At 40.5% G+C, this 24,486-nt stretch overlaps 1 protein-coding gene across 1 annotated transcript in view; it reads right to left on the reverse strand.

The window, feature by feature from the left end:
- Positions 1-24,486, reverse strand: part of pear1 (platelet endothelial aggregation receptor 1) — a 46,608-nt gene that overhangs the window by 10,270 nt on the left and 11,852 nt on the right. The window contains exons 2-12 of the mRNA XM_034211346.1: positions 15,231-15,341; positions 14,383-14,484; positions 14,184-14,284; positions 9,761-9,853; positions 4,858-5,104; positions 3,660-3,762; positions 3,118-3,254; positions 1,615-1,827; positions 686-860; positions 390-510; positions 77-240 (exon numbers count right to left, since the gene is read on the reverse strand). Coding sequence (XP_034067237.1) covers positions 77-240; positions 390-510; positions 686-860; positions 1,615-1,827; positions 3,118-3,254; positions 3,660-3,762; positions 4,858-5,104; positions 9,761-9,853; positions 14,184-14,284; positions 14,383-14,484; positions 15,231-15,337 — 1,563 coding nt within the window. The 5' untranslated portion in view covers positions 15,338-15,341. The remainder of the gene's footprint in view (positions 1-76; positions 241-389; positions 511-685; positions 861-1,614; positions 1,828-3,117; positions 3,255-3,659; positions 3,763-4,857; positions 5,105-9,760; positions 9,854-14,183; positions 14,285-14,382; positions 14,485-15,230; positions 15,342-24,486) is intronic.

Here is a 24,486-nt window from a genome sequence, read left to right on the forward strand (position 1 = left end):
TTAGTGGTTTAGAACCAGTTATTTCTCTGGTTTAACATTATCTCATGGATCTTTCACTTCATATCAAAGCACGTACCGGGCACGGTTGGTCGCATCGCGGCCCCCTCCAACCGGCTGTGCAGGCACAGGATCCATCTGCAGGATTACATTTTGCCCCGTTGGCGCAATGGCAGGTGGCGTTGCATCCTGGGCCCCACGTCCCCTCAGAGCAAGGGGTGGAGCAGTGCGGGCCCCGCCAGCCTGCAGACAGACAAAGGAGCGTCAACCATGTTTGATAGAAAGTTATTTGGTCTCGAGTCATTCATTCATCAGTATGTTCAATAAATAGGTAAATCATTCATCAAACCATATCTTCTTTAACAGTGACCTTCTTTTTGAATATTCTTTACCCTCTTTGCAGAAGCAAGCCCCGTCAGTTGCCGAGCAGTCAACAAAGTTTTCACAGGAGCACTCCAGGGAGCAGTTCTTGCCATAGATGCCACTCTTACATGGACTCTCACAGTGAACCCCCTGCAATAATAACAAAGCTTCACGTTAACTATAAACCTACAAGGCAGTTAACAGGTGACATAGACACACAGCACAACAATGATGATTAGATCTGAGCACAGAAAAGGAATAGACCATCTAATACCTTCACTACACACTAATTCCTAACTAAATCATGCTAAACTGCTCCACTCACCGTATACCCGGGGGTACAGTGGCATTTTCCGGTGGCGCTATCACACACCCCTCCATTCACACACAGACACGGCTCCAGGCAGCCGTGACCGTAGAAACCGTGAGCGCACGTCTCATTACAGAAGAGTCCTGCCCAGCCTGGCTGACATGTGCATTCTCCTTTCATGGGGTGGCAGCTGGACAAAGACAAAGAGATACATATGACTCAACTGCTACAGAAATACAAAGAAAGGGTGAGAAAGGTCTTACTCTGCCAAAGAAACGAGTTAATCTTTCCAGTCAGTGAGTGATTTAGTATAGTCAGTCTGAAAATGATTGGTGTTGATAAAACTATCTCATACAGTACATGTGTTGTATGAGAGTTTGTTGAACACCTGTAGTGTTTCTTTTCCTCATTATGTGTCCAGGTGGGTTTGTCTGTCCATGTCTGTCTGTCAGCAGGGTTGTGGGAAAACTACGAGGAGATTTGGTTAAAATGTGGGGGAACGTGTATAGATAAAGAAGAACAGTTTACATTTGAAACATGCACACCCACACAGGTGTTGCCAATTATACTGATAGATTTAGCGTTAGTTGCCCTTACTCCAGGTGCAACAGCTTCACCAGCTTCATTTACACCAGTGGAAACATACATTGAACATTACAAATAAACATTGCTGCTCCCAATACTTAGCCAAACAATGTGTTTCTTTGGAACTGAGGTTTCGCTCTATCGAGATTGGATTATTTCTGCTTCCCAGAGGTGCACTGCCTCAGAGAAATGTTTGAAAAGATGAATCCCCTGTTTCTGACAACCTCCACTCTTTTTGTTGTTCTGTTTATGTTTTTATGTTTCATGTGGAACCTACTTGAGCAGGTCTCCCTTGACAAAGAGATCAATCATCTCAATGGGATACACCTGGAGAAATAAAGGTTTGAAATGAAACTCACCTGAGAGTGTGTTTCTCCTGGCAGAGGCACGTGCGCTCACAGTGCATGCCGTATGTTCTGGGTGCGCACATCCGGTCCCTGCAGTGTGGACCGCTGAAGCCCGGCTCACACAGGCAGGCTCCATCGATGTTGTAGCAGCGCGCCCCGTTAGCACAGTCACACACACCCTTACAGTCCTGCCCGTAGGAGCCTGCAGCACACTCCTCATTACACCTGAGGGACACGGAGAGGTATAGTGATACACTGAGGATCTGGACAACATGGGAAGCAATACACAAGTCTGCTGTTGTTTTGTTAAATATGACAAATCAAATCCAACACTTTCATTTTGAATGGTTATAGTCACTGTTGGTGTTAGGGTTAAGGCTGTACTTGTTGGTCTTTGTTGTATTTTGAAATTGTTAGAGTTCATTCTATTTTACATAAAAAACTCCATTGTTTGACAGATCATTGTCTTCTTGACACTTTGCAATCAAACATCAGCTAACTGCATGCAATATGCTCATGTATAGCAACCACGTCTGGGTGTGATGCTTACAAAGGACATCAAGTGTATGATGGCGACAACACGTTTTTTACTTTGGCATACACTTGCAGTCTTAAAGGGGAACAAAACAATTATGAAACATTCCCTTTTTTGTATTTTTCAAAAGAAAGGCAAGGCAAGTTTATTTATGTAGCACCTTTCAGCACCAGGCAATTCAAGGTGCTTTACAAAAATGAAAGACATTCAGACAAAGGCATTTAAAAACAGTAAAAGATAATAAAAGACACATTTAAAAGAAAAACAAAAAATGAAAGACATTAAGAAAATGGCATTTAAAATCAGTCATTAAAAAGAAAAGCTAATAAAATAAACATTAAAAGATAGAAGTTACAGTGCAGTCTAAGATATGACTAGTTCAATTATTTCAGTTCTTGATTTTTAATTTATTCACAGAACCTCCCTTTGGAAATCCGAACATTTCCGTCCCGATTGTTAATTTAGACTGATTGTTTTCACCATGTTATGCTCGCATGACATCCACAATCGGACCCTCAGGAGGGTGTACTAGCCCCCTACTCTGCTTTGCGTTCCATAACAAAGTCTTTAAGTGTTACCTGAACACCCCGTGTTACCAAAACACTATTTGTCACCCGTCTGCGATGTGAAACCATGATTAAACAAGCCATTTAGATGTGACTCACTTTTCCTTGTCACATACAGGCTTATAAGAATTGACCAACACCTATTTTAGTAATTCCACAACATCTTGACAGGCTGTTGCTATTACTCTTACAAGCCAATCAGAGCCAGGCTTACAAATGAATGGTGGGGGCTTTCAATTAGAGCATGTACAAATATTCTAGTCGAACCCCAAGTATGAGCCTGAAAACACAGTTTTGTGTTTTGTTTGTTTTACTTGTGGTGGATAAAAAAAACACTGTCCCTTGATTAGATAATTTTATACAATAACGTTGCCTTTAATATTAGTCAAAAGTAACCACAAAAAAACAACCCACCTGTTACCAGTGAAACCTTTAGCACACTGGCACTGTCCAGTTTCAGGGTCACACTTGCCCCTGTTGTGGCAGAGACACTCATTGGCGCAGTTCTGTCCAAACCGTCCCTCTGAACATCGCTCTGTGCAAACGGCACCCTGCAGAATAACAAGGCAAAAAACATTGAGGCAGAATGAAATGCCAAGAAAAGGAAGATGCATCATTGCACAACTGGAATGAGACACCAACATTGCAACCTTACAATTTACGGTTACTCAAAAAATGTTTTTGTTCTCTCTCTGGTATCACAATCACGTCTCCTCTCATGCATATTTTCCAAAAACAAAGTAACCTCCTGAAGGAATTTTCACATTAGTGGAAAACCATGCAGCTGAGTGTCCCCAGAGATGACAGGTCGTTTCAAAGTGTCTTAAAAATAAGTTTGTCTCTTAGAACAAAGTAGGAGCCATCTGGAAATGTACATGAGGCCAATTCAAACTCTGGCAACCTCCACGGATGATATAATGTTTAGTGTCAGTGCAAGCTTTGAGGTAGAGACGTACCGTCCATCCAGGTGGGCAGTCGCAGATCCCTTTGCCTTTACAGATACCTCCGTTCTGGCAGGGGCATCGCGCCTGGCATTTCCTGGGACACGCCTTCTCACAGCTGGGGGACAGGATAGAGCCCATGCTTAATAACAGCTTAATGGACCACTTTAGTCAAATACACTCCATGTGTCCTCATGAGACATTCCTGAAGACTTAGGTAAATGTTTTCTTCTACAGTCAGACTTTTTGTGTTGAGTAGTCTTTTTTCCTTCATCTCAACCATTTTTTTTAAAGACCAATGGGACTTTTTAAACCTGTTTTAAATTATTATTTTGTTTGCAGATAAATAATGATGGATTGTTATAGAATGTAATTAAAGATTATGGTCTAGGGAAAAGTAAAATACAGGGGTCACAAGCGCTGATCTCTGTGATTAATACACACAAATCACCTAAAATGCACACTTACTGTATGGGATATTATATTTTCGAATGCATCCTTTATGGACATATTTTAAATATATGCAAGTTATCAAGAAGTTGTATCCAGTCATCTTTGTGGCAAAGCCCCCATTTCTTATTTAACTCAAAGTGATGTGTTGTGTGTTCACGTTGGCAGTTCAAGAGTTTCCACTCCACAGGGAAGATGTTTGTATTGTTTACTCATCCTCAGGGTCAAATAAAAATGCAGGCGTAACAGACGACTCATGGATATTAGTGAAGTACGGGCCTTTTTCCCATCTTAAAATTCATTGTGAAAACAAATTGCTTGGTAAAGACAGACCTGTGTCCGACAAACATCTAGAGAAAATTAAGATACAAAAATCAACTGTTATTACATGAGGTAGTAAGTATCTCCTCAATCAAATAGCAAGCATTTCAAGTTACATTTGTGGCATGACTTGGCAAATTCAATTGCTGCTGACTTTTGCTCTTGTGGACAGATAACCCTTTTGTGTGTTTGTAAACCTGCTTTGATACCATACTTTATTAACTATAAAAGAATAATATGTATGTTATCAACATTTGGAAACTGAACAGGGGAACCATTTCAAAATACCAATATTTACTATGGAGTTAGAGAAAAACAGACCATGTTAATACTACAATCATGTTTTTCAGACAATGTTTGGCCCTATACACAAGAACAGCATGTTGTAATAAATCTTCCAATATGCAATGCTCCTATCATACATATATTTTTGTGAACTTACAATGTCCCGGTGAAATTGTCTCGGCATGAACACTCTCCGGTTTCTTTATCGCAGGATCCTCCGCTGCCACACTTGCACCTCTGCAGACAGCCCTTCCCGAAGGTGCCTGCAGGACAGGACTCCTCGCAGTGTCGTCCTATAAACCCCGGGGGACACTGACACGTGCCCTTGCCTGGATGGCACAGAGCTTTGTTCTCACACTTGCACTGCTGACTGCAGCCTGCACCCCAGTGTTTCTCATCACACGCTGAAAGGTAACAAGAAAAAGTGTTATTGATTATAAATAAGACTACTGATCCAGACTGCTAATAATTCCTGAATATTGCGTTGGTCTATTCATGGTGAGTTGCACTTAAAAATGTGAATTGTGACCCTAGATTTATATAAACTCAATCTCCGAATGTATTATCTACCATGATGATAACAAATAGGAAAATGTCAATCTACCCTGGGAGAAAAGGATACAATGGAGATCACGCGCTACATCTATACATAGGGCGACTCGTTATTTGAATTCAGAAATGTTGAGATTAAACAGCCTCACTCGTTCTGACCGAGGAGGTTCTCACTTTGATTGCCAACATTTTCCGACGATTCAAACCAGCCTGCTCTGCTATGCTGGAAATGGAAAACAAAACACTAAAGCAAAATAAGATTACTCATGATTATTATAACATGCATCCAGAGCCTGTGCTGCAGGATCATTTTGTCTCTGTTGCCTTTTTCTAATTCAATCTTTTCCCCCTACACTGTGGAGTACACTGACACTATATGATGTCATGAAACACACATAAACAGACACAAATCTTATTAAAATAGACAACTTGAAGATGGAAAACAGAACAGAAACAAGAGAGTGCTTTTGGATGACGTAAAGCTTCCACATCTAAATCTCGCCTTTTAGCCCAGGAGTTTTATATTACCAACACATCATTTAGAATTGGCAGCACGATTTGCATGGAGCTCAGAAGATGGACGAGTTTTAAATGGATCATTTTACAGAAGCCTGAGGATCGTTTCCGGTGGGGTTAATGTTCAGGGGAGATTCACACAAGGTTTGGATTTCATTTCACTATGAAGAGATCTCAGTCCACTGGGTCGCGTCATGAGACCCCTGATTGGTCACGGGTGCATTCTTCAAATATCTCATCAATACTTTTTGAAGTCTTGGATATTGGACAACATGGAGTAACTGTGATATCCAATTGCACTGACGTCACACATGGAGGGGCGAGAGATTTCTTTGAAAGTAAAAACAATTCCAACTATTTCATGCTGAGCCCCGTGAACCATCTTTGTTAGAAGTAGACATTCACTAAGGCCTAAACTACACGTCCATGCTCCACGTTTACCCCCCCATCCCCCTACCCTCTTCTGCACGTATGCCTGGCCACAGCTTTGAAAAGTATAAGGACTGCTTTGACAATAATTACACAGAGAGTAGAGCAGAGCCAAATTTGGCCTGGAGCAAAGCGCACCGCCATGGATTACAAGTTTTGTTTATTGCACTAACGTGGAGCAGGACCCTTGCCTCTTTTGTTTAAATAAATCATACCTTTGCTTGTTCTGCGCGGGCATTGGAGAGGGGCTTTGCTGGATTGTGTCGCATTGACTAATGGGAAACTCAGCTGGAGCAGCGGTGGTGTTTACAGACCGTCTGCAGGACAACGTGCAGATTTACTGAAGTTCTGCAGGACCGTCGGCCTAAGAGCTGAGAGGCTGGAGCGTCCAGACAGAAATGAATGAGTGGGTGAAAACGACCGGATTGGACGTGTTATTTTTGAGCAACCAGCTGGCAGAGAGTCAAAGCCCCTCGGCGCAGAAAACTCTTCTTATGTGTTTTGTTTATCTGCATGTAAACATAAATCCTCATCTCTGAGAGTGTTGCTGAGTTTGTTTACACCCAACTAGGGGGGTTAATGTGTTTCCAGAAAAGAAACTTGTAATATTTGTTGAAAATCTCTTAACATCACGACGGCAATAGATGAATCGAATGCTCTGACAGAAAGGAAAATACTGTCGGGTTGTCAGCTACTTTTGGAGCTAGTGCTCCCTGCTTTTATTGGGGAAGAGTTGGGAACACTGGGTGAGGTTTTTCGGTCAGATACATTTTTGTATTTAGCTTACTCCTGCTGTTTTCTCCAATGTCACCTACCCAAGATTAAGTATAATTCACTTTGATTTAATCTTTGTTAATGACAAGCATTGATCTACACAACATTGCCAGAATCTTCACATTTGAAAACACCGAAGCGTTTGTGGCCGTTTTTCTATCTGTGCATGATCACTCAGTAATCTACTGCTTGTTTGATTACATCACCACACTGACACACAGCGTTAGGACTTCACAGACTCACTGAACTTTCAGGTTCACACTGAGACTTCCTAAATAATAATAATACATTTCAGTGATGGGGATATAGATATGCATCCATTCAGATGCTCTGCAGTTACCTCCACAGTGAAACAGTATCTAATAATGTGTGCATGTAATCCCACTGATGGACACGCACTTCAGAACTGGCATCTCTTGAATATCATTTATCAGGAATGCACACTGGTATGGTGGGAAAATTCTTTTTTTTCCCCTGACAGTTGTCCAAGCAGTGGTTAGAGTCCTGCTTGCGTACAAAGTCCACTTAATCTTCTGAATATCTAAACAACCCTCGCTGCTGGTTTTTGATTCCAGCTCTTTGCGTATATCTTTTAAAATGTGCTCTGGAAACAGGGCTTAGGTAAATAATAATAATAATAATGCATTACATTTTTTATTAGAGCTTTAAATACTTTGACTTGACATTTTGTAACTCCCACTGAACCACATTATTCCTTTTCATCATTGTCAAAACCATCATATTCCCATTTTTCATTCTGTTCCCAAGGCTCCTCTCTTTCTATCAGTGAAATGTAACTGAGCACCCTTAAGTACTGTACTTGAGTAGAAGAACGTCTAACTTTACTACATTTGTCACTTTAGTTGAGTTTTTCTTTACAGATTGTAATGTGCTTCCATGTCTTCCTAAATGTGGTGATTTATCATTTTTCTCAAATATTAAATGTCTCTTTTTAATGTCTCTGTTGAAGTCAATTGTCCTTAGGCTTTGTTCTTAAACTAAATCTACTATTTAAAACCTCTTTTAGATGAGCTGGAAACAATCGTAAACCTCTACAGCAATAAAAGGCAACATCATGCTAATTTTATATTTACAAAGAACATCATATATACTAATAAAACATTGACACTGTGGACATTGTACATCAGAATGAATGAAAGAATACTATATTGATAATACTTGCATGTGTTTACTTCTACTGTTTGAATGCAGGGCTTTTACAAATAGGGACGTTTTATAGTTATTATAGTTATTGCATTTTTCCTAAAGATATGAATACTTCTTTCACTTTAACGTACTGTACGTTGTTGCTTTTCCTTCCCTTTTCTTTTTTCCACAAACTAAAAGTGTTTGGTATGAAAACCTCATCCCCTCTCCTCTTTCCCTTACAGTACTTAGATAGCTCAACACACAGGCATCCAGGAAGTGTCAGGGCTCATTCTGCCAAAAAGACTCCATTAGAAGAAGATAAAGTCGAGCCAAGGCTGGAGAGAGGAGGAGGAGGAGGAGGAGGAGGAGGAGGAGGAGGAGGAGGAGGAGGAGGAGGAGGAGGAGGAGGAGGAGGAGGAGGAGGAGGAGGAGGAGGAGGAGGAGGAGGAGGAGGAGGAGGAGGAGGAGGAGGAGGAGGAGGAGGAGGAGGAGGAGGAGGAGGAGGAGGAGGAGGAGGAGGAGGAGGAGGAGGAGGAGAGTGAAAGCAAAGAAGAGTTTTTAAGTGAGGGTTAGAGGAGGGAGGGAGTGTAAGGAGAGACGTGGAGAACTGGGCCATGCAAGAAAGAGAGGGGTAACATTTTCCATTTCCCCTTCCCATCATCCCCCTGTCAGGACATCAACCGCTACCCGTTAAAGCTATGATCCCTTCTTTCTGCACAGGAATACAGGGGGAAATGGAGGAAGGCTGTGTACTATTGACCCAGCTGACTGCAGAGAAACGGGCTGAAGTTAGTGGAAAACTTCATTACAGTGAGGGGGACAGAATATGTGGTTCTGGTTTCACACTCCATGTTGTTTAGACCATTAAATCAGTGGGATTTGAGTCAGGACAAACTACAGTAGGTTTGACTCACTGTTCTGAGTTGGTGCCTTAAATAACAATTGTATAACCATTTCTGCTGACTACAGTTTGTAAAAAGAAGACATAAGTGGGTAGAAGCAGTTGGCTTAATGTCTCTGTCTTCGCTCTTATTGGAACTGTGGTAACTTTTTAAGTTACTGCCAAGGTCTTCGGCCCCTAATTTATTTGTTGTTTTGTCTGACTGCCTTTTGTTTTTGTTTGTAAAGCGACCTTGGGTCCCATGAAAGGCGTTATATAAATCTAAGATATTATTATTATTATTATTTAACTCGTAACCCATTGCTTTTATGGTGTGCTGTTACATTTATTTGAGCAGAAGTTTGTCAGAAGTTTCACTTGTATTACACTTGATTGTTTTATGCTTTTGACTTAAGAGTACTTCTTGAGAAGTTATTATTTTGAACAGTAACTGTGAGAGGTGGTTGTGCAGCTCCTTCTGGTCTAGTAAACAGTTTTTTGGGCTGAGGCTGACATTAATGACTCATTGCTGGGGATGCGGTAATGCTCCCTTGCTGTTTCCATTGGAAAGGCCTTCAGTGTGTGAGAAGTGATGTATGTGAAGCTGTTTGATTAATGGCCTGTTGTCAATTTCTGTTGTGTGTGTCAAGTTTATTTCTGTGTGCACCTGAAAAGACAGAAGAGGGGGAAGGAGAGAGAGAAAGCAAACAAGAGCGAGAGTGAGAAAATGTCTGAGGGAGGGGAAAAGTCTGATTCATACCGCTGGAACAGTCGTCGCCTCGCCAGCCGCCCTCACACTGGCACCGATCTGGAGCGACACATCGACCGTGGACACACTCCTTGGTGCAGCGAGCTGTGGACGAGAAACACACTTTATAACAGAGCTGGCTTTGTGGAGAAAAGTCAATACAAAGATCTATGCCACGTCTGTGTGTTATCTGAGAGTAAAGATCAGGCGGTGCTACCAAACTTTATTTTGTCTGATGAATCCCGCAGATCAATAGCATGAGTTAAAGACCTCCCTCCCCCCCTCCCTGGATGTCATTTTTCATTAACAAGATGAAGAAGAAGATGAGATATTTCTCCCATCCAAAAGACAGAATAAAGTGAACCTATGCACTCTAGAACAAGCCATTCAATGAACCGATTGTAGGCCTTGTAAAAGAAGTGGACATAGCCTTTGGGTCTGAACAAGTGAAGCCAATACAGATGTGTCCAGCAGGGGAGAACTCCACTGTGTGCAAAACTAAGTCTGGTTGTATAAAAGTCTATGACAAAATTCTCACTTCATATATTATTCGGTAAACATTTTCCTGATGAGTAAATTATCTTGATTGTTTTTATCCAGTCTTCTTCCATACATCATGACGTTCCTTTTTGTAAATGATAGTCCCATTTAGAGTCAAATAGTTGCTGGGTATGCTTTAGTGTGGCTATCTTGTGATTGACACCTTGCTGTCATGGCAACTTGTCAGTCAGCTAAGACTGAGCAGCAATACGGTGGTGCAGTGATGACACATTTATTTAGGCCATCCCTTCACAAAAAGCAATAGGATTCACCCATTGCATTTTGGTATATCACAGAAAATAAGCTTTATGGTAAACACACATTAGCAGTACTTGACACATTTTGTTCAGCAGGATTATCTCCACATATTAACCCCACGTTGTGATTTTTTAAAGCATGAATTAAGCTTAAAAAAAAGCTAAAGTAATGCTATGAACAAACTACACTACGGCTGTGGATCGCCACCGCTAAGCTAAAGGCAGACTGGTGTTGGCGTGATGACTTTGTTTATTTAGTCACTTTATAGCAACCGCCATTTTTACGACACATTGAAGCTTCGGATATTCAGGAGTGGAGTATTTACTGATGGGTTTTATGTTGTGGAACAAAACATGAAATCTCATTCAAGCATTCACTTCAGATGAGAATACCGAAAGCGCTAAAATGCTAAGTATTTTCTGGGTGTTAGGACTCATTACTGCCTCACTGTGTATCGCTGCCTCACTCTGTGTATCGCTCCCTAGCGTCCCATCAAATCTGGCATTTGATATAAAAGAGTGCTTCGGAAATGATGATTAATGTTTCAAAAGCGTACTTTTTCAAAGGTGTTTTTCTATTCAATTAAAAACCTATTCAACTAAACTATATTATTTCCCTTCGCAATAGACAGAATAAAGCTGCCAGCTCGACAGCTGCGCTCAAACCACCACCCTGAAAGCCTGTCAGACGCCATTCATATTGACAAGGAGCCTCTTAGAGAGTCTTTGAGTTGCCAGCATCAGAAAAGGTGTTGCTATTGAATTAATCCAAACATGCATTCATGACTGAAAACGTATAATTACATAAATCCACCAGAGATTTTTATATTTGTGTTGCACTAGATGAGTGATCTCTAATCACATACTGCATTTTGCACGGGGGGTTTTTCTTTTCAATAAGCAATCATTTCACTGATTACTTTCTCCTTTAGTTGCAGGTGTGTTCACACTGGAGGCTGGAAATTCTGATAAAATGCTAACTAGTCATCAAATAAATGAGGTAAGCATAATTGTATCTAATTATATGTATTTAGAAAATAAGGAAACACTGTACATTGTACAGAAAGTGGGTGTAGGAGGAGTCATAGATGACACACTGGGAGGAGAGATATTTCAATTATAAAACTTAAAGTAGCAATCAGTGGGCTCCAATCTGTGTCAGTCAGTAGAATCAAAGGCTTGTTTGGCTCCAAGAGAAAAACTCCACACAGAGAACGGCGTCATGAGACTACTGTGAACGTTGGCGCAACCAAAATGTGTATATTCTCGGCTGAACTAAAAAACATTTATCTCCAAAATGTCAGTTATTGAAGCACTAAGCACGGAAACCTTGTTATTACCATCCTGCACTTCTGAGATCATCCAGTGATGTATGAGAGAGTTTGCAAAGCTAAGGTAGAATTTCCTAAACCATGGAGCTATGTGGGGTTTCCCTTTATTTATATATGCCACCGCTGATTGTCAGCAATAACAGTGTGTCAAACTAAACGGTTGACATCTGCATCAGTTTGGTATTTTTAGATGCTAAAAATGAATCTGTTGTTTATTTTAACTACTGCACCCATACATTTATTTAAAAATAAAAACACTGCCTAAAATTGACAATGGACTTTACGTTAGAGTACTTCAAGTTAAGATAAGGATTGTAGTTATAGGTTAATGATTACTTAAATCACATACAACGTTTGTGATGTCAAAGAAACTGAGGTAGAAATGAAATCCATATGAAGACATCTGTCTCCCTTCAAACATATTTGATGTTCATGTTAGTTTTGAATTTACTAAAACATTTTGAATTCAAAGGATAAAACGTTAAAGTACACGCCAAGATGTTAGAAGAAAGACACTCAAAATGTAGTCTATACAGTAGATAAACAAAAGAATCAGTATAAACTAAAGCAACCTTGATAAATATCCAAATCAAAAATACACATCCAGATGGATTGTGTACTTGTTTGTTTTCAAATGTAACTTTACTCTATAAATAGTTCCTGACCAATGTGTTAAAGTCCCTTTTTGTTTTGGACGACGTTACTTTATTTCATTCAAGGCTTCAGCTCTGTTTCCATATTATCTTGAGGCTTGAGTGTTTGTGCACTGAGGTTCACATGATGCTATTTCTGTTGTTCTACCCTAAGCTGCATGCAGCCGAGTCACAACTTTTAAATCCATCAGGGACAGTTGCTTAGTTGATGAAATATTAGTTGCTGAATTATGTGGAATCCTAGAACTGAAATAAAATGTGAAAATGATGTGGAGGGTTTTTTATGGTGTCAGCAACACACACTTTAGTTTAGTTACAATTCCAGCTGGTACAGCCAATATCAGCATGAAAATCCCCAGTGGGACCCGAACCCATAATTGTGGTAATTCCAGCATCATGTGCAACTCATATTGACTTTGCATGTTGCATGGAAAAGAAAGAAATGTTGGTATTGTGCTAGATTACTGCCCAAAGTATTCATCCAACATCAGGTTACTCTGTTGGTTCAGCGTCTCCTCAACATACGGGGTTTTAACGGTAAACCTGCGTATGGATTCATGTATCTCCTAGCATTAAACCATGAAGACAGAATCAGTCTGCCAAGGACTTGCAACACTCTTAAATGTCCCTTTCAAAAAAATTGTATTAACTTACAAAATATTTCAAACCTGAGCTGTCTCTTTGTCGAGTACACGGGAATCTGCCAGAAACGTCACATTAGTTTCCAAATTCCTAAATATGTTTTGAATATTTGTTGATTTAAAATATGGCACTTAATCATTTTGTTTATACACAATGTTAGTTTGCCATCTACAATAATGTTGCGCACTCATGGGTGGGACCAGGGGGGTAGCTACCCTTGAGGACACAGAGGTCATGTCCTCAGCATTTTTGAGGGGATTTTGGACAATTTAGCAACAAAGTATACAATATATAAATTAAGAGTAAACACTCTCAGAGGTTTATTCCAGTTTCTTTTTATCTATATATTTAGATCGGACTACTTTTTAAGGCGCACCAAAGGAGACAAATAAAGGATGTTGTTAATGTTTAGAAATTATGTTAATAACTATGAATGTACTTTTCCTAAAAAGCCTCTGATACAGTATGTGCATGAATATTTATTAATATACGCTGTCCTTGATGAATAAACTAATAATTAAAATAAGAATGTATAATTTCTTCATTATATGTTGAGTCCTAACACAGGGAAGATTGGATATTAACACTAAATATACAGTAAATGATCAGGGAGATTTGGCGCAGTTTAAATAGTTATTTAAGGATAAAACACATTGCATTTTGTTTTTGTGATGCGGGCTCACTTGCACTAAGCCTTTTTTCATTATCCTGTGTACAGCCCAGTGTGGGACAGGATTATTTATTAACAAACTCACACATTGGTTTGGTACCTCAGTACATGAAATATTCACAATTTGGGCTTGAAATGTACCTTTTTATTTGAATATAACTGAAATAAGGGGTACTTTGGTGTTTAGTTTGACAATGATGTTAAACCTCTTAATTCCCATCTTGAAAACACTTTTCCTCTTCTCCTTCACCATTTATTGTTGATTTCCTTCTGTCTGCCTTACTTCTAATTTAAAAAGTACACAGCTGAGTGTATTGTTTCAAGTTTCACATCATTACTTACGGACACATTTGTCTCGGCTCTCGTAATAGCCGGGGCAGCACTGGTATCTCTTGCGATAGTCTGTCTTCACCGCCTGCCTGTAGGCCGTCTTGTAGGTGATCCTGAAAGAATGACACAGTCAGACAGGAAGCTTGGACCCTCCACTGACAGGAACAGGAAGTGAGCATGAACAGGAAATGAGTCATAACGCTGCTCCTACCTGTGGCGCAGGCATCTGTAGGAGGTCCGAGGGTCGGAGCACGGCTCCTCCGTCACCCGGTCGTAAGGATGCGAGTAGGACTCTTTCACTGAGGTGGTGAAGCTGAAAAGCAAGGCAACACATTTTAAAACATTCACAGAATAAGATACAAAAGCTCCATCTTTGAACAAGGCCCCTGTGAATTATGTGAAGAGGGGGTCAACATATGAATTGCCAGTTGTACGAGACCCTGTCAACAATTAATCAATACATTGATACAGTTGGTTAAAAGAAAGGCTTCTATTTAAAAATGGAATGTGATGGAATTAGTCATTTTTAGGCAAACATGTCAAACGTTTTATGTTTCCAGCTTTTCAAACGTGAGGACTTCATTATTTTCCTGATAGTAAACTGAACATGATCGAACTTGATTTACGGTATGATGGTCAAATAAAATAAGCATTCTCAATTCTCTCCTACAATAATTTCATACATAAAGCAATTCATGGATTGATTGAGGATTTATGTTGTGGATTGGTTAATCATGAAAACAAGTGCTGCCGTCTATGAACCCTAATGACTGTGGAGGTTCCCTTTGGCTGCAGACGCTTAATCTGGTTTCAAAATAGTCATATCAACATTTACATGAGTTGCTCTTTCTTAATAAACATGTTAGAAATGTTGTTGATTCATAACATGTTACATGTCTCGAGTTGTCCAATAGCAATGGCCCTAGTGGTTTGGGTCCAGTTAAATCACAAAGTGAACTTTCAGCACTATGAATGCAGCAGTGCTTGAGAAAAAATGTTGTATATTTGATATAAAAACAGTGAAAAATGTTCTGTTTGACTTTGTCAAACAGGCCTCACCTCTCCCACAGGCTGCACACATTCGGGTCTCTTGGGTTCAGAGAGTAGCTCAGACCAATCAGGAAGCTCGACAGCAGCAGGACGGCGGAGCTCTGCAGAGTCACCATGGTCCTGAGGGGTAAAAAAAAGACAGACATTTACAAAGGGATGCAAAAACCCAAACATTTCAGCAATGATGGCAGCGGGCCATAACATATTTATTTTGTTAGAGAGGGAAACTAAACTGAAGGTGGAGACAGTAGCAACATTTGTACAATGCAAAGCAATCTGGTTCTGCAACTTGTACTATATGTACCATTTGTTTAGGCTAGGCTGAAGAGGTGATGTTAAAAATGGCCATTTCTTATGAAGACGAATTGAATTAACATGCCTTAAACACCATTTTTAAGGAAACCTTTCAAAGAAGAAGTCATTTTGAGGTTTTGTTTTACTGCGGGATAAAGTTGAGCAGCATGAAACACAACAATAAACCTAACCCTCGCAAACTCACTGTGGAAAATGTTGCACACCCAAAAGTTCCAGTCCTGCTCTCTATTAGACATTTACATCCATTGTTTTTTGTTTACTATAATTAACATTTCACATTGTGGCGGACAGAAAGATTAAATGAAATCTGTTTCTCGGTACCTCTAAACTGCGGTTAAGTTTTGAGCCTGTGATTGTAAAAAGAGTTTGTTAAACACTCAGCAGAGGTGAGGCGAAGAGCCAGACTTGAAGCGTAACGCCGTCTCAACATGGTACATAAAACACAGAGGAGTAAGATCGGGAGTACAAAACGAGAGTCAAGAAATCTGACTCCCAACTCCTGACCCCTATCAATCAGAGCTGAGCGCGGCCTCCACGCTCCTCTGCTGTCCCGCCACACTCCTGTAGCATCTGGATCTGATCAGTGCGTCGGCCCCAGAGAGCGCCTCGGCACGGGGACCCTGTTGGGCTCTCAGGGAGCAGAAGGGAGGCTATTTTTTTTTTTTCATCGTAATGAACAGAAGTTCAGCAGGTCAGTATTGTGAGCCCTCTGCTGAAAGCATCGTGGGAATGCAACACTTTTTAGAAAACGGGGTCGTAATGTTGACATAGGATTAGTCGAGCGTGTTCCTCTGTTTTCTCCACAAGTCCCGTCTGACAGAGTTAATGTACCAAGGCTTCTCATGTCATCTACTCATGGCCCGAGAGAGATGTGTGATATGTTGGGATAGTGGCATCGCAGCAACCAATCAAGATTGTCTTCTTCATGGATAAACATCCCAGATCTAAGGAGTAACAACAAATGTCTCCTATACTTTGAAACTTAGATCCTCCCTCAAAGTTTCATAACATTATATAATATGTCTTTTGAGAATTGTATGACCACTACAATCATCACATAGAGTAAGGTGACGAAAACTTTAATACCGTAAGAATTGGAGTAATATTTTGGTCAACAAGGTCAGTGAGGCCCTACTTTCTCTACTGATTTGCTCTGATCGAATATATGATGTTTATCTGGTTGTTGTTAAATGTATGACTTTTTTAACTGACTGTTTTCACACAGAAATGCTATCAGTGATGTTTAGGTGGTAAACATTGGTAGACATTTGGTAAGTTCTTGGTCAAGGTTTAGTTAGAGAAACTTAAACTCAATAGTAAGTCAGTGAGAAAACGATGTATGAGTTAGAGGTTTGTACCCGGTTCCTGGCAGTACTCTGTACCGCATTGTTTTAATGTCAAACAGCTTTCTGGCCCTTTGTCCTTCATGTCATCTGTTCCTGCTGGAGAAACATACTTTGTTAACTTTTCACGCACATATTTGCATTCTAAGTCACACTGCTGGAAAATTGGGGAAACTTCCCGCGATGAGGAAAATATTTGCCTGTGGCTTGGTGAATAATGCATGCCTCTAATAGTGTCAAGGTCAGCGGTTCAATTCCCATTGGAGCCATTTGATGTGTGTTTACAAAATGTGCTTTTGTCTTTATAGTGGATTGCACGAGAAAAAGAACAAGGTCAGAATAAGGATTATTTGAAGAAACAGCTCACCATAAACACCTCTGAAATCAATCAGAAGCTAATTTAATATAACTACATCTATGTTTACTCTATCCAGTGGCTGGTTATCACTGCTGGAGATTTGGCATGGTGAGCGCAGCATAAATCAGTGCGACTGCACAGATCTTCTGCTTCTGATAAACTGCGTCTGAGTACTCTCCTACTCAGAAGGTAATTCACTCGCTGGCACAAGCGCTAACGCCTCTGTGCCACAAAAACAGAATTTTATGAGAACAGGCATATGGCTTTTATTACGAGGAGTCATCAACTTCACCAGCCACTTCATTGGACTAGGGGTAAATATTTTTCATTACCTTCTTTTCATTTTAATTGTGCTTCATTAGAGAAAGGCTTCAAACCGCATGGGAATTCTGAAATGCTGAGAAAGAGAGCTTAATGACTGCAGCCGGAGTTGTTTTGAAGTCGAGCTCAGACGTTGTTTGCATTGCATGTTTGAGTTACCTACAGAAGGGGGGAGGCAGGTAGACGTCTGGAGCTCCAGGTGGTAGTATCATCATCTGGAAACTGAACCCTTAATGGGGTTACCCTGCTTTAGAGGAGTAAAGGAGTTCAGGTACTCTAAGAATTTAGTTTAACCCAAACTCTTCACCGACTGTTGACGGATTGATTCCTTTCCTTTCCTCCTTTTCACATAATAGCTGTCCACTCATTACATTCAGGCCTAAGCTATCATTATTTCCTTTGAGTTCTCTCCAAACTGCATCTCTGAACCCTTTCACTTGGACAAGCTTGGTTATGAAGCGGAAAAGCACGAGTAGCATGATGTATTGCAACAGTTTTGCCTTTCATTTTTTGTACGTGATGTACTTTATGCACCTTCATACTTCACATCCACTGGTCAAAGAGACTGGACAGAGTTCAGTGAAGAACATCAAGGGTAGAGGTTGCGCCAACATACAGTATTTAGATCTTTGTAATAAAAAACAAACAGTCAATCTCATCCAGTGCAGAGAGACTTTCATGTGGCTCTATAAACCGGTATTAAATAGACAAAATGCCACACACACAGGAAAATGTGAATCTGCACTCATCCCACACATATAACGTCAACATGAATGAACACTCCCACACCCAATACACAGTTTGTAACTGTAACGATTGATCATGTGTTTTCATGTTCTGGCGACATTACACACACATAACAAATGAGTCCCATACGTTGAATTGAGTTCAAAGGGAGACTATATTTAGTAACTAAGGACATTTAGCTAATCCAATGAGCTTCTCTTCACTGACTCATTCTGTCGCGGCCCAAAGCAGCGTCCCACGCACACACCAACAGAGGAATGCTGTGAGCTTTAAGGGCCCGAAATGCTCTTAACAGAACCGCACAGGGGCTTCAAGTGAAAACAAAGCCCAAATGAAAACAGATGCCTTGGTTTTATATTAATCCTGCTAGACACTCGTACCCAATACCATGTTACCATATTCTGCTTCAATCAAGAGCCCTTCAGGAATCATAAGTGCTGACAACTAGAACATTATTTTGATTCCATTTTATGCAAGAGAGCCATTTCTTGACAGATATATATTCCCATCAGACTGCATGTTCTCTTTAGTTGAACAGTCAGTACAGAGCCTTCAACCACATAGGATCTTCTTCTCTAATGTGATTATCAATATATTGTTTGCCAATTTAGATCAGAATATTGATACCACTATCATGTCTGTCCGTTAAAAATGAAGTGTGTGATGTGTGACAGAGATTTCCCTTTTATCTTCGCTTAAAGACTGGAAGCAGGGGGAACAGCAGGCCTGGTTCAGTCCAGGGGAAGTGAAATCTGCATATTAGCATCTCTCAAGTTAACTTTATTATATTTGCAGTGCTCATTCAGGTAGAAAATGTTAGTCACACACTGGAAGGGAAAGTTTGGTGTAGAGAAATGGATAGAAAAGCATTGGCTGGGATATTAAGAAATACAGCAAGAGAGAAAGATGGACAGTCCTGCCAAATACAAGTTCATTTTCATGTCGACGTGCTCCTTCTCTTTGTTATGGCTGTTTCTAAGCTTCTCTTGGTAGTTTGGACGCCAGTATGCTCTTCCAGAATCAACTACATCAACAACTTTAGATGTCTTTGTTCTGAGCAACTCAAACCAGTCAGTGGACTACAAAAGAAATACAACATGGTGAAATGGAATAGACTTCCCTGAGTTATGACACTGTGCAGGTGAATCCTATTACTGTGTGTCTTAGAAAAGTGAATCAAACTGCAGGTAATTGATGTCTTGTTTCATACTAACCCGGTAAATAGGGACTCTCATATCCGCACAAATCCCCACTACATGATTTAAAAGAGATCATTATAAGGTAATTCATGACATTAAAGGTGGGGTGGGTATGTCATTTATTTCAGATACACTTTTTGTTATATTCCATGGAATGCTCTTAACGTCCCGATAGCAATGAATATATTAAATGCTTTGACAATAAATACATACAAAAATGTAATCTGTGGAAGCCGTGGCGCTGTAAAAAGCACGACCAATCATCTGAGCCGGTCCGGGTAAAATAACTGGATGGCCTACCTGCCTGTCAGCCTTCCATCTGTGCACACACTGATCTCGTGCCGTCATTGGGCATGTACGCGCTCGTGTGTGTTGGAGGAGGGGCTCTGTAAGGAAGTGGCAGATTTCTTCCGGCTGTGTATTTTCAAATTCTAGCGCACTTGAGCTGGTTTCTCCAACATTACCTACCCTACCTTTAATGGATGCAAGTTTAGAGCAGAAAGCATGTTTTCCATTGAGAGTACAATAGAAAACAGATCTGAAACTGATTGTACAATATTAAATAAGATGCATGCAAATTTAAAGGATTACTTCTGGGCAATACTTTCAAAATAAAATCAAGATACTTGGAAAGCTGTTTAAATATGGGCAGGTGTTCTTTATCAAGTTGTATTTTAAACATGAATTACGTTTCCTGTAGTTTGTCATAGCAGTGCAAAAAGAAAAGTGAATCATTAAGCAAATGGCAGTCATCTGAATACGTTTTTTGAGATTGCTCATTACAGTTTAAATGCAGTGAGAGACAGTTTCAAAATAAAAGTGAGTGATTTAATTTACTCGTGGATCCCTGCGGGAGGGATTAGAAGTGGTTTAACCCAAATGTAAAGTCAATAAATCAATGAGAGAGCAGAAATGAAGAATTGTTGCTCTTGTATCAGCTTTACTCCCAAGTGGTCCGCTGCCCACCCAAAGTGAGCTCTCTACAAATACATCTAATTAAGCTCCCTGAGACACAGTAGCAGGCCCTTTAAATGGTCCTTGACATGAAATACTAAGTGAGAAACGTTGTTTTGAGCATTATAAATTGGCAAAACCTCCAATAACATACAAAGGAAAGAGGAACAGAGAACAAAAATCAACTAAATTGTTTCCTGGCAACACGATGGTCAAACTGCACATGATTAAAGCATGGCTGTGCACCATTACACTTAAAAATGGGCCTTTAAAGTTGCGGTGTGTATCGCAGGCTTAAGGAGATTTAAATGATCACCCTGTGATTGTGATCATCTCTGGTATCAGAAAATACCCTCCACAGGAGAGAAGAGCCAAAGTGTTGCGTCACACATTTACAGTTCAGCTGTAAGAAAAACAAATCTACAAAACTGCTCGAGGGCAGAAACAGACAGAAACTGGAATATATCAGCTTCCATGTGACACACCGACCGCAGTCCCCTCTCTCTGACTCCCCCCTCCTCTCCATCCCACCCTCCTGTTAAACCAGAGTTACTGTAAACTGAAAATAAAACCCACAATCCTTTGCATATGAGTTCTCTTCTTGGCGCGTAGGAACGGTTCTGCTGTTAGACCGCAGTGAGGCTGGCACAATGTCGCTGCTATGCCTCATGTTGGGTGGGTGGGAGCGCAGAGACCCTTAGCAACACACTGGGGACTCGGAGGAACAATTACATGCCACACCCAAATACTTATTGTGAGAAACACACATTTAACTTCAAACAACGCACCCACGTATTAAATTTGCCACATTAACCAGCGTAAATCCAGAGAAATATCCCGACGCCTACATCAACACGTTTCCCCTCTGTTGACAGCAAAGACATGGTATACGGTAAAAGGTGGTACTCTGCCACCGAAGCTGAACCCCTACAGTGGAAAAAAGCTTTCAGTGGAAAACCCTTGGCAGCTTAAGTGCCGTTGATGGTTCTGGGGGGAGTTGCGTGACAAAAGGATGATCTAGCGAGGGAGAGACGAGAGGGAGGCATTGCACAGGTCTTGGAAGGCTGAATTGTGCTGAGTGAGATCTGCAGCGTTTGCTATCTGCAAGACTGGAGAAAGTGAAGATTCATAAACTTTTGACCTCTTAAACAGCTGTCACTGCAGCAGTGCATTTCTTTTTAATGTCTCTTTCTTCTGTTTCCTTTCTCAGGTAGATTAATAGTCCTTTTCTGCAACTGTATCTTATAATTATGTCTGCAGATCTGTCCCACACATTTGCTAAATTTTCCAACAATAACATGGGAATACATAATTTAGATCCTCTTGAACAAAAGACTTCTTACCAACAGGCTCTTAAATACAACGACAGATGCTTTGTGCAGCCTGCCAATCTGTCCTTGTGTTCAAGTCATTTAAAGCTCTGTTTAATTAGGGGAGTTGCAATGGAACAACTAATGAAATCACCTCAAGTCAACTCTATGTCATTTCTACGGCAATGTGAGACCAGCTTTCACTTGGCACTCAGTCTTCGCGGTCTGGGATCCTTTATTTAACTGAGAAAAACAGGAAACAGTATGTGTCCCCCCCTCTTTCCTGGACCCAAGTTTAGGTCCCAGGGGAACCGATGACAGATTCATCTAAAGTAGATCTGAGGTCAGTTAGCTGCCTTTAACCTTTTCTTTATTGTCCCATCATATCACCTTGCAGCAGCCAATACAAATACAAAAACAAAACATGCAATCTACTGAATATTACAAATGTACACAAGCCAAAAACATGGCCATCAAAATATCAAGAGGCCTCAAGGTAGGAGACCAAAAATGTAACTTAACAATTAAAAGACAGGAGCAGATTTAAGAGGATGGTATCTAAGAATGTGCATTAACCACAACCTTTCCTTTAGTGGTAAATAACTAATAGCAAGATAAGATTGTGTGTGTGTGTGTGTGTGTGTGTGTGTGTGTGTGTGTGTGTGTGTGTGTGTGTGTGTGTGTGTGTGTGTGTGTGTGTGTGTGTGTGTGTGTGTGTGTGTGTGTGTGTGTGTGTGTGTGTGTGTGTGTGTGTGTGTGTGTGTGTGTGTGTGTGTGTGTGTGTGTGTGTTTATGTTGGACAGTGCTGGATTCTCTGGAGCTCATGTGACATCATCTGTCCCCACGGTGATGGAGAGCAGAGTCTGTGGATGGCAGTGGTTTTGGTGATAAGGTCACCATGGTAACACAGTTGTTTTGGAGAGCATGAGAACATCAACATGAGGCGAGCTGAGGTCAGTGCGGGGTTTACATCGACTCCTATCTGCACCGAGTAGGAACTGCAAAAACATTGATAGAACTTGAACTGACAAAAAAGTTTCTGTTGCGTAATACTGAAATACGTTTTGGCTTGAAAACCCTTTTTTAGTTTCACAAATCCAGTATAAGACACGCAACTCAGATTTCTGAGTCTGGTGAGAGTGCTACGAGAAATATATTCTTTGTTTTGGCATCTTAAACCACAAATATCAGGTGACTCAACTATTTCACTTTAAAGGACTATTAAAACATTCTTTGTTGGTATATTAATAATAATACAATAATAATAAAATACTATGCCATGATTGAACCTTTCATATTAACCAAATGTTCCACAAATACCTGCGGTTCAAAGCTATATCTTCATCTCTAAAGCTTTATCTTTTGCACGTTTGTGACTTAACAATTAATTTAAGGTCTTTCTATACTCTAGATCACTGCATATGATATGACACATATTTTAATGAGCACTATTATGCTTTGGGGATTTTCCCTTGACTGTAATGTAGGTTTTTGTGCTTGTAAATGTTCTGCAAAGGGTTCAATCCCATATATCCCTCCCAACGTTTCTCTACCACACACTGAAAAGAGGTTCTGCAGCACAGGCAGTTAGAGAAAAATAAAGACCTTTTTGAAGATGAAAGCATGTATGAACATGTCTCAGGAGAGGCACAAAATATGAAACCTGAGAATAAGCATAAAAGTGCCTTTTTAACATGATTCAACAGTTAAACTGCAGAGGGACTTCAATTAAAACAAATGTTGTAACAGTTTTTGGTGGCATTGATGAGAAAGCAAATAAATAATCCTTGTTTTCTTCACTCACAAAATGTTGTCTTTCTGCAGATGTGTGTGATCTGATGTGGTTTTCATCGAAATTCTCGTTCTTTTTTTATTAAGCTAGGCTTCTTGCCAGTTGGCGGCCTTTGCTCTCCCCGTTGAATTGCTCTGACACGTTTGAGGCTCGTGCGCTCTCCTACAGAGACCCACAGTGCAAAGTGCTGCTCACACTCCCGACCGAAACCACAGGCAGGATGGCTGTGGTTTCAATGGTCAGAGAGAGCAGAGGATCCTCGAAAACAAACTCAAACACAGAGACACTGTAATAAATACAACCGTTCACCTCTACAGAGCAGAATAAACAAAAACACAGACTGAAACAGCTTGGATTGAGATCGTGTCTGGTCTCTTCAAACAAGTGATTTTTCTAAACCTTAGTAAGCGAAAATGGTGGAAAACCCAAAATGGAGGCCCTGGCTGAGGTTTCAGAGGGACATGACCATACAGAGCTGTAATTATATGTGCTGTAATGCTCTGTGGATCACACTGGCGCAGAGACACATAGAGTCCTTGTAAAAGAAACAGCCTTTTCCACAAACCGTGACCAGAAAACATAGCTTTGCATTGTAAACTCTCACAGTAAGGACCAAGGCGATAAACCTCTCAGTCCACAATATTAGACGGCCACAGCTCGTAAAAAATGTAAGTGGTGTTTCTAAACTCAAATGTATGTAAGTCCGTCACGTGAAACATCTGCGTCCACATTGTGGCTTTGTCATATAGCAGAAGGATAACATGCAAACTTTTGAATGTCAATTATACTGTAATTAGCAGCACAATGGTCCTTGTGACCTTGTGATAGGACACACAAAAAAAGTCAAAAAGTCAAACTTTTTTAATAGTGGAACCTAAAATGAGCCAGATTCAGTCATGTAACAATGAGGAATTGGCATTTTCGTA

Source organism: Gymnodraco acuticeps, unplaced genomic scaffold (assembly GCF_902827175.1).
Source record: "Gymnodraco acuticeps unplaced genomic scaffold, fGymAcu1.1, whole genome shotgun sequence".
NCBI classification, from domain to species: Eukaryota; Metazoa; Chordata; class Actinopteri; order Perciformes; family Bathydraconidae; genus Gymnodraco; species Gymnodraco acuticeps.